Source organism: Sinocyclocheilus rhinocerous, unplaced genomic scaffold (genome assembly GCF_001515625.1).
Source record: "Sinocyclocheilus rhinocerous isolate Xijiao unplaced genomic scaffold, SAMN03320098_v1.1 scaffold4219, whole genome shotgun sequence".
NCBI lineage: Eukaryota > Metazoa > Chordata > Actinopteri > Cypriniformes > Cyprinidae > Sinocyclocheilus > Sinocyclocheilus rhinocerous.
In genome coordinates, this window is record NW_015644620.1 from 143,318 (window position 1) to 154,797 (window position 11,480).

Genomic DNA, 11,480 nt, shown 5'->3' on the forward strand with positions numbered 1-11,480 from the left:
AGATAGAAATTCGTTACCCATTCTCAATGGGAAAGTGCCCAAGCAACATCGCTCAAAAAGTTGCCCTGTGTATCATCAGCCTAATAGTATATCAATGATACTAAAGTAACACTGTTTAATACTTTGGTTAATCATGACTATGAACAAAAGAATAAAAAAGAAACTCACAGGTTCATATAGAGCAAATATAAGAAGAGCGATGAGAGATTGCAAGGTCACGAGGCGTTTTGGGTTACGTAAATCCCCAGAATATGGACTGGATTTAGTGCAGGAATCCATTTGACGAGGTAATGAAACCCGTCTCACATTCTCCTGCTGGGCATCCTTTATGTGAAGGGCTTTCACCAATGAAATACTCTCCACTGCAATGTTACAGATTAGAAAAGACAGACGTGACTTCAGGTTAAAGGCCATGCATTCATGCATTCAAAACGCTGGATAAACTGCTCTGTCCTAAACGTCTTCCATCAGAACAACATGGAACAGAACCGCATGATGACAGATATGCAGGGAGGGAAAGAAAACCTGCTGTATCCAGTGGCCGGTAAACACAGCCTCGTCACCAGCCTGAAGAACACAGTGGCCAAGAAAGGAAGCCCAAATGTCCTGGCACCAGGTACACACACTCTTTTGACCAATGTTACTAATTATCAATTGCCCAGTACATGATATTTTAGTGTAATTTCTTAAATATAGGGTTCGATAAGTTTCATTATATCATATAGATTTAGTGACTTGAGCAAACCTGAAATCCAAAGTAGCCTCTGAAATTAGACTACCAATAAGCTACAACCTAGCAACCATTCAGGATATCCTAGCAACCGCATGGCAATGAACCAAAAAAATATATATTCTGAACACCTTAGCAACTGCTTAGCAACACCCTGGCAACCACCCACAATACCTTAGCAACATGACAGTGAGTTTTGCAAGGACAAGCGCGGCTAACGTTTTATAGAAAACAAAAAAATCTAGTTTATATTCATAATATAATATATATATAACGTAAATTGATAATAGTTTCAGTTATACATTTCTAACTTTAAATTGTTTTAGTAAGATTAAAGTGTTAATAAACTTGATTCAAAGCACATAAAAACTTCCACTGTAAAAAAGGACTTGAATGCATTTTTATTTTATGTTTTCCAGTAAAATATCTAAAAAATCTTTAAAACAAGGTAAATGTATTTGAGAACAGTATTGTTAATGCTAACTACAACTATTAAAAACTAAATATTAAATATATACTATATAAATATTAACACTTTTAAAATTTGTTTTGGTAATTCAAATAAAGCTTAAATAAAACAAAATAAAACATGAATATTAGATGAAAAATAGACACACAAAAATGAAAATAAAAAACTGAAATATGCTGAAATCGAAGAACAAACATTATTAAATCGGAAATAAATTTAAATATTAAAAAATAATAATAATAAAAATAAATGACAACAGAACATAAAATTACTAAACAAATAAATGTAAATATAAAAATTAAATACTGTATTATAATACTAAAATACATAATCCATGAAGATTGTCTTTAATATAAAATATTAAAATAACCAAAAACATTCAAAATACATACTAATATGTATTTATTAACATACATATAATTAAAATTAACAAAATAATTGACAAACATTAAACATATATTTTTTTTAAATTTACTTTAATATCTTGTGTATTGGTGTTTCTCAAGTACGTTTATCTTGCTTCAATAATTTTTAGATATTTTAACTGGTAAACAAACGAAACTGATAGTTAAGAAAATGATTTTTGCAGTCACATGAGTGTATTTCTGAACATGAGGAACATGCTTGCATTCATTTCTGATATCTTTTAGAGCAGCTTCACTCTTCTTCGCTCATCTGATGATCTGTTATAATTAGCTTGTTGTTACGCTCAATTAACTCCATCTAATGTTCTTCTCTGTCTGTGGAGCCCTTAATAAACATCCATCTCCTGTTTCCATTTCCTTATCTGCCCATGGCCCCTGAAGGGACCGGTCTGAATGTCCGCTAATGCGAATGCGTGCTGCTCCTGGGCGAACTCTATGAGCTAAACACCGTAGCATGCTAGAATGCACTTCAGGACAGCAAAGCTCCCTCTATAATTGGCCCTGTGAATCACCAAGCACCATCCTATCCTTTTAGGCTACTCTGGACCGCTGCGAGAGATCCCTCGAGAGAAATTCAACGCCACGGTGATCCCGAAGTCTTATTGTTCACCGTGGCAGGAAGCCCTGGGAGAAAATGAAGAGCTTCTGTCTTCACTCAACACTCAGATAGCGGAACCTCCACAGAAACTCCCGCCAGCAAACTACAGGTGCTTTAACAGGTAAGATAGTACCTTTCCGGGAAATCACCGGCACCGTGCGGGCAGCCACTTTAATGTGGAAATTCTGAAATCTCAGAAAAAACAACTTAAATTCCAAATTTCAACTCAGAAACAAAATCTGACATTAACCTTTTTTTTTTCTCAACGGCTCTGACACCAGCTGCAGTGACGCGATGACTTTACCATTTGGCGATTGGCTCTTTTATTTAGAAGGCGGGACTTACTCCGCCATATTGCTCGATGCACTTTCTCCCATTCATAAGTAATATGATGACATTGGTATATCTAAAGTCTTTGATTATACTACAATAAAATAACAAAAATTGAAATAAGGTCACGTTTGTACACCGCAAAAACTCAAAATTTCAGTCCAACAACAAGTAACAAATACTATGTTAGACATAATTCTGTGAAATATATATATTTCTGTCATGACAACTCTCAGAGGGATTGGCATGGTCCAGAACTCTGTATTTCAGCTCATAACATGGATTTCAACACTACTGTATCATTTCCTTTTGTGAAAAAAATAATTGTTAAAATTAACCATTGGATTTTTGGGCATTTGTTTTTGGTTTGTCCAACTCAAACATTTACTGAAGTGACATTCAGATACTTTATTAAGGTTGTATATTTATATACTATTGTGATATTTACAAAGCCACCAAATAATTTTTTTTTACAGTGGAGTGCAATTATTTGATGAAAAAATACAGTAAAAACAGTAATATTGTACAATACTATAATCCAACCTGAATTTTGTAATGAACCGGCATCTTTACATCAGTCTTCAGTGTCACATGAAACATTTCTCATGATTATCAATGTTTCCTTCAAAAGATCACCATGACCTTTAAAGCATGGCAAATACAAATGACTTGCAAATGATGAGTTCTTTAAAAGCGCTTAGATGTTACCTTGGTTTTTAGGTGAACTGGTGCAAAAGACTGCAGAAAAAGCTGCATAGCTCCAGCTAAACGTCTTCTAAATTAATACATGTAAAGAGATTGCGATGGGTAATTTTTTTCACTCAGTTCCTGTTTTGTACATAATACACACGAGATGGTCAATGAACAGATTATTAACTACCCCTAAAATTAAATGGAAATTAGAGGTTAATTTTTTTTCATAGCCCTAACACTAAACATAACCTTAAAATATAATAAGATTATATGAATGTTGTCAATGACCAACAAAGATGTTCCAGGAACATTCTGATTAAAAACCTTCATTTGGACTGCTGAAACGAAAACGAAAGAGTTGCACCAAACGGTTCATCGATGCATCACAATAACGTGACACAATATACTGCGGCCCATGTAGGGTTGGGCCATCCGAGTTGGTTTGGGATTCCCCTGTTACAGTTTCTTTATTTGGGAGGGATTAAGTCTTCATTCTCTGCGGTACCAGAAAACTGAGGCAAAACACGATATGAGAAACAGCCTTGAGGGTCACCAAGAGGTTTTGGCACATTAGCTTGATGCGTGCTGATGGTGTGCCTTAAAAAGACCCATCAAGACTAATCCACACTATCAAATTATGAAGTCCACTTAAGAGAGCTGCAATGTTTCCACTGCGTCTTCCCATTTGAAACGGGATCCACAGAGGAGCGAATGACTGAGAAACTATTTAAACGCACCGCCGACTTCTCCTGTCACGAATTTCAGAGCCTCAAGACACACTGCGTATACAGAAGATCAAATTACTGAGATACAAACTAAAATTGCGTCACCATGTGGAGTCAAATCCAGAAGCAAGAATATTTTGAGTTTGCATGACTGGGTCCATTAAGTGACTTATAGTTTTTAAACTGAACAAAATTACATGCAGTTTCTTGAAACTGAAAGTTACTGGTAGTACTCACTGAATTGAGATTATTGTTAACCAAAATTATAAAAAATTAATAAAAAAAAATTAATTGAAATAAAGCTGGAAAAAAATTTAATATAAATATTATATGAAAAACCTAAATTAAAATGAGAAATGTTACCTTGGAAACAAACTGAAATAAGTTGAAGTATTAAAATTAATAATTGTAATAAAACAATTACTAATTGTAAATAAAACCTGAAATTTAACTAAAACTGAAATTAAACCTAAATACAATAGTAATATAAAAAAACAATAATAAAAATGATGTGTTTAAGTTGAAGCAATAAAATGACTAATTGTAAATAAAAGCTAAAATTTAACTAAAACTGAAGTAAAAATCAATTAAACATAAAATAGTATAAAATAATAGTAATAAAAAAGAGAACACAAAAAATGACAAAAGCACATAAAATGACAAAAAAAATTTAAATTCAAATGAAAACTGAAAATATAAAAACTAAATCAAAATATCAATGAAAACTATAGTAATAACAAATAATAATAAATATAAATATTACAATAACACTGCATTAAATACTCAGAAATAAGCCACGTTATGGAGGGGAATGGTTTGTGAATGCCATTTCATGTTGATTTTCTGAGAGAGCACTTGTAGATTTAGCTCCACTCTTCTTCATGTGGTTTTTATTTTAGAGCCGCGGTGCCATTTGGAGGTCCTGTGCGCAGTCAGAGGGTGATTCCTGTTATTGGGTTTGAAGCTCTGGAGACTCCAAGTCTTTCTAGCTTGACCTTGGCCACCATGTCCAAACGACGCAACTTCAACAGAGCCCCGCGGGGATGGGGTGTCGGATACTCGCCCGAGTCAAATGACCTGTGAGCTCGGCGCTGATCCACACCTGTAACATTAGAGGGAAAAGACTGTCGCGCCGTAAAGACCTGCGCTTTGCACTTTCAGGCCGTCCCATTATGTTCCCTGCAGTTGAAAGGCCAGAGGAGAGCAGCTGGGAGTTTAGATTTACATCGTTTGAAAACCAAATGAAACATCAGGATAAAGATGATCAGGATGAGGAGATGGTTTTAGCTTAGTACTGGATGAAAGGAGTCTCGGTTGCTCTCCTAAACCGTATAGTTCAGCCAAAAATGACAATGACACAGTGAATGGGTGCCGTCAGATTGAGAGTCCAAACAGCTGATAAAAACATCACAATAATCCACAAGTAATCTACACGACTACAGTCCATCAGTTAACATCTTGTGAAGTGAAAAGCTGTGTGTTTGTGAGAAACAAATCCATCAAGACATTTTTAACTTCAAACTGTTGCGTCTGGCTAAAATACGAGTCCTCTATCCATAATCTTGCTTTCTCAAGTGAAAAAGTGGCCTCATTTGAATCAGGTGAGAAATATCATCAAGCACCGTTTACAAGCCAAAAAGGTCCAAAACAGTTCTAAACAAATATGTTGGTGGATTTTGATGTGAGAGGACAACAGGAGATGGACTTTTTCACTGGAGGAAGCGTTATTATGGATTTTGATTAGAAGCAATGGTTTAAAGTTAAAACACCTTAATGATGGATTTGTTTCAAACACAAAGCTTTTCACTTCACAAGACATTAATTGATGGACTGGAGTGGTGTGGATTACTTGTGGATTATTGTGATGTTTTTATCAGCTGTTTGGACTCTCATTCTGACGGCACCCATTCACTGCAGAGGATCCACTGGTGAGCAAGTGATGTAATGCTACATTTCTCCAAATCTGTTCCCATGAACGAACAAACTCATCTATATCTTGGATGGCCTGAGGGTGAGTAGATTTTCAGCAAATTTTCATTTTTGGATGAACTATTCCTTTAACACAGCTATATAATCAGACATCAGTCTACATCTTATAATTGTTCATAATAACCTCTGGCATTTCATAATTGTAGACATGTAATATGCAAATAAATGGTGTTCACGATAGTGTTTCAAAGTGTGCAACAGGGGCCCCTAAAATGTATTTAGACACTTTAGGCATATGGAAAATGTGCGTTTGATATTGCATTAGATGACTAAATATCAAATATCTATTGTTTTCACACTGAACTCTTTTTGTCAAATGTGTTTGTGTATCTTTCTTAAAATAAATGGCACCTGCTTTGATATTTTGTATCAAATGCAAAAGTGTCCAAATACTTTTTGGGCCGCTGTGTTTCTTAAAACCAGAGCAGACGGTACATTTAATGATGGCTAGTTTAATGCTCACAAAAGAAAATGGTAACGGTAGGCTCTTTCAATAAAAGGTACTTGTTGTTTTTGAATTCCTTTTTTCATGTTACAACAGAAAAGCACTGAACTGACAGTTCATTAAAAACTGCTTCAGAGCACAATGAAAAACAGAGAAATATCAGAAAACGGCATGGGAAAAAAAATATATGTTTTACTTTAAAGAGACAAGACAGTGGCTACGCAAATATCTCTAATTAAAAAAAAAAAAAACATTTTTGAATATAGTTGCATCCTTTTAATAGACACTATATTTAAGTATGTTAAATCTCTAGATGTAAGAGTGAATGGTGTGGGTGGGTGAATCTCACAAAAACTGTACAAAAACAATTCAAATTAAGCTATTTTTTTCACAAAAAGAAAATGAAGCCTATTTTAGCACCATAAACATTTGCACGAATTAAGAATTAATTATCTCCCCAAATTGTCAGCAATCTACCGTAATGCAACAACTGACTCATTATGCTTACTTTAATGAGTAAAAATGATTTTTTGCACAACTGTAATTACAATTTGGGGGGAAATGGGTTAAATTTTTCATGTCAAACTGCAAAAAGTCCTAAACGGCCCTTCGTTTTCAATGTAAACTCAAGTTAGCGTGAGATGTATTGTCTCAACAAAAAGCCCACAGATTTAGCACGATGATGTTTTAAACAAGGCGGCTTATGATAACGAGGAGGCAGAGTGTGTGTCTGGCGTAAGATGGGTCAACTTTATAACAAGGGCCTATTTGTTGGTAAGCTGTGTCTGTATATATGATGTGACTGAGGCATGATGATGTGGAACTGCACTTACAATAGTAACCCCAATCACATGACCATACCGTAGTGTACCAGTCAATCACTCTGTATGACGTCACAGATCAGACTCCACCCTCTGATGACTTCACCTTCATAGATCATTAACCCACAGCAGTGAGAGAATCTTTACTAGTTCACATGACGAGTCGATCAATCGCTGTGGCGGATGGCAGCATGCGCACCCATGCGCTGAGGATCCTGGGAAGGATAATGGATGTGGCCTGGAGGTCTCAAAGCCATCGGAGGAGGTGGAGGAGGGCCCATGGGGTGGAACATGGGCGCTCCAAAACCTGAAACCACAAGCAGACAGTATTTATATATATTACTTAAGAGCTTCTAATTATTAATTTTTTTATTTCAAATTTTAGTTTAGGTTTTAGTTATTTGTCATTTAGTTATTAGGTTTAGTGCTTTTGTCATTTGTATTAGTTATTTTTTAGCTTTAGTTTGCTTTTATTTTAGTATTTAATAAGTGTAATAAACAGATTTTTTTATTTCAGTTTTAATAATTTTATTATGTGCTGTTGATATTTTTATTAGTTTTTTAATATTTCTATTTAGCCTCAGTTCTTTTAATATGAATATATGTAATATTAATACATTTAAAATTAATATTATACATGTATGTATTTCATTTTTAGATTGAGATTTAGTAATTATATGTGCTTTTCTCATACTTATTTTAACATTTCTATTTAGCTTTATTTTTATTTCAGTTTTAATAACTGAATAAATGGACATTTATTTTTATTTTAGTTTTAGTAATTTTATTATGTGCTTTTGCCATTTTTATTAAGTTTTTTATATTTCTATAGCTGTAATTAATTTTTATTTCAGTTTTAGTCATTTTATTTGATGTGAAAACCACCAGCTGAAACACTAGAGACATGCAGGGGTGAGTTGAGCTGAAGGGTGCACCTGGTGGCAGTGGGTTTGAGAGTCCGGGTGGAGGTGGCAGACTGATGTTCATGAGCGCAGGAGAGCTGCTGGGGTCCAGGTTAAAGTAGTTAGCAGGTGCTTCCTCTTCCAGAGCAGGGGGTGGCGGTAGAGCTGCAATATACACATAATATAATCAGGTAACACTTTCTATGAAGCCCGTATTTATAATACATTACAAGGGTATTCTTAAGGCATTAAAATGAATGCATAATGTATTATAAAAAACCTTATAATATGTTGTATCATCTCATGATAAATCATAACAACAGTTTTAATGCATTATAATATTTACTTATTTGTGGTTATAGCTTTTAAGAGTATGATGATTTATAATACACAATGAACACAATGCATCCACTTAATTTACAATGGATTATATTTCCCATAGTTATAATGTATTATGAGTCTCATATGTTGCCATCGTTAACTTGTTACTTTACTTAAAGCAGACAAAGACTGATCAGATGAATGTGTAATATGGCACATTTGCTTTTAACCATATTTAATATAATATCAGTAAGATAGTAAGATGCCGTGCAGATCTTAAATGTGACCCTGGAGCACAAAACCAGTCTTAAGTCGCTGGGCACTTAAGACTGGTTTAAGACATAAATAATGTCAAGATATGAGACTTCTAATCCACTATAAATTAAGTGGATTTAAAATTGTGTTCATTGCGTGTTATAAATAATCATACTTATAAAATTTATAACCACAAATAAGTAAGTTTTAAAAAGTATTATAATTGTTGTTATGATTATTTATTAGATGAAACAACATTTTATAAAAAAATGTATAATGCATTATGCATTCATTATAATGCCTTAAGAATACACTTATAATGTGTTATAAATACATGCTTCATAAAAAGTGTTACCTATAATCACATAGCCTTGACTTTCAAAACCTTGTTGCAGTGATTTTACCATGCTTAAGGGGTGGTGTTAGTCACAATGCAAAGTAACAGCAATATGACAAAAGACAGCGATGTTGAAAAAATGCATCTAATTATAATAATATTGTCAATAAATAACTTTTTTGCAAGCTAATATTGTTCATTATCATAATTGAGTGATTCATATGAAAATAATGTCTGGTTCATAAAATAAAATAATTCTAATAATTTTTTGGCGTGCAATACAACCCAGGCATTGTTTTGTTTGTTTAATTAAAATAATTAAACTAAACTGAACCAAACTGAAAAATAAAATAAAATAAAAAACACAAGACATATTTAATACAGTAATCCAGTAATGCCAGTAATCCACACACACAACATACTTGTAGGGAGACCAGGTACTGGTTCTAGTCCGGTGCCCATCTCATCGAACCCGTCCTTGACATCCGTCCCTTTAGCGGCCTGTGATCGGCCCCACTTCACCGCCAGCCTGCGGCCGTTAATGATGAGCTTATTGAAGGTCTTCTCTGCTGCGAGCTCTGCTCCCTGTCGCGTGGCGAACTGAATGAACGCACACTGCTGCCGCTGAACCAACGTGATTGTACGGATCTCACCGTACTGGTAGAAATGATTTCTGCGAGAGAAGACGAAGAAAAGACAGGAGGTGTTTTGAATTGATACAAATCAAATACAAGTTTGGAACAGAATAATTGTGCACCAATGACTTCACTTGGCCTCGTTACATTGTATTTTATATCAGTGAGTAGTGTCCATTATCTTGGCAAATTTTTTTTGTTTGTTGCATTTTTAATTCTATTTGTGTAAAAAGTAACTTTTCATTTCTCAAAAAAACTAATCTAGAAAAAATTGTTATAAATTGCAGTAATGCATCTGGTTCATTCAGCATAGTGCACTGCATTGTGGGATCGAGTTTTTCATGACATAATGAGCACAGTATACATAGTCCATACTGCAGAATAGTAAGGAAGTATGATAGTATGTCATAAACATACCCTCTGCTTCGGGGTTATTATACTTAACTAAAACTAAATCCATAAAAAATCTTTCGTTACTTGAAATAAATGTTAACTGAAATAAAATAAAATATAAACAAACTTATTTCAGTCATCCAAATATATATATAATATGCCCAACATGGCTCGTTTGTTTATTGTTCATGTTTAGTGAACTATGTTTAATGTTTCAATAAAATTAACATGATGCAGTAAAATAACTAAAATAAAATTAAATTCAATAAAAAATTTTTTTTTATAAAAATTATATAGACACATTGAACAAAATTACTAAAACTTGAACTAAAATTGAAATAAAAACAAAAAATATAGAAAATAAAAACTTTACATTAACAAAAACTAAACTTTAATAAAATAAACTTTAACTGAATAACAAATTATATATATATATATATTTTTTTTTTTTCTGCCAAGGCAACATTTTCATTAAGTTGAATTTGCTGTACTTAAATAACTACAACTAAAATAACATTACTAAAAATGAATAAAAACTAAAATAAAAAATATACTAAAAATAACAAAAATACAACAAAAAATTACTAAAACTTTAAAATTAAAATTAAACAGAAAATATAAAAATAAAAGCTAATTCAAAATGTTAATAACTATAATAGTACATTAATGTTACTAAAATAACACTATTATACATGAGGAGTTTTTGAATACTTCAGGAACAATATTATTGCCATTTTAAATCTTAAAGTGTGTTTTCAGTATGTTACAGTACTGAAAATACACTTTAAGATTTAAAATGGCAATACTATTGTTCCTGAATCTCTGCTTACCTGAGCTCAGAGTCAGTGAGGCTTTCTCCCAGTCCCCCAATGTATAATGTGGTGATGGACTTGTCCTCGGGCGGGTCCAGTCGAGGCATGCTGGATGATCTCTTCAGAAGTTTATCCGCCACCGGGTCGTTGATGCCATAATAACGATCTTTAATGTTCTGATCGGCCAGAGGATCATCAGGGTCTGTGGGTTTCTCATGCCTGATGGGACATAAATGATTTTAGTGACTTTGGACAGTAACACAACACTGTCATCTGCATTACAGCAGAGTCCCACCATGATTAAGAACATGAATTTAACTTGTTTGTTCTGATCAAAAAGACGCACGTCTAATTAATGTCATGAGCTTTTCGAAAACATATAGAAAAGATAAAATAAAGTAAAAATATAATATGCTATAATAACACTAGGGCTGTCAAAAATAATGCATGAACTTTTGTGATTTATATTTTCTGTTTAACATTCATTCGGAAAAAAATAATAAAATTAAATAATAAAATTAAACAAAAATATTTTATATTTGGGGTGTAATATGCCCAAAATCACCCACTTAAAATAATACTGCATGCCATAAATTTTAT

The 11,480-nt window shown here is 33.4% G+C and overlaps 2 protein-coding genes across 4 annotated transcripts in view; one reads left to right on the plus strand and one right to left on the minus strand.

Annotated features, from left to right (window-relative positions):
- myoz3a (myozenin 3a) overlaps window positions 1-5,355 on the plus strand; it is a 13,574-nt gene extending 8,219 nt beyond the window's left edge. For 2 of the 3 annotated variants that reach the window (XM_016576198.1, XM_016576196.1), the window contains 3 exons: window positions 472-616; window positions 2,160-2,343; window positions 4,870-5,355. In XM_016576198.1, the coding sequence (XP_016431684.1) occupies window positions 472-616; window positions 2,160-2,343; window positions 4,870-5,053 (513 nt within the window). In that variant the 3' untranslated portion in view covers window positions 5,054-5,355. The remainder of the gene's footprint in view (window positions 1-471; window positions 617-2,159; window positions 2,344-4,869) is intronic. The other variant, XM_016576197.1, reaches the window with a different exon arrangement.
- A 1,446-nt stretch (window positions 5,356-6,801) lies between these two features.
- Window positions 6,802-11,480, minus strand: part of LOC107758467 (pre-mRNA-splicing factor RBM22-like) — a 12,513-nt gene continuing 7,834 nt past the window's right edge. Inside the window, exons 7-10 of the mRNA XM_016576195.1 lie at window positions 10,899-11,099; window positions 9,463-9,713; window positions 8,161-8,292; window positions 6,802-7,532 (exon numbers count right to left, since the gene is read on the minus strand). Of these exons, the coding sequence (XP_016431681.1) occupies window positions 7,393-7,532; window positions 8,161-8,292; window positions 9,463-9,713; window positions 10,899-11,099 (724 nt within the window). The 3' untranslated portion in view covers window positions 6,802-7,392. The remainder of the gene's footprint in view (window positions 7,533-8,160; window positions 8,293-9,462; window positions 9,714-10,898; window positions 11,100-11,480) is intronic.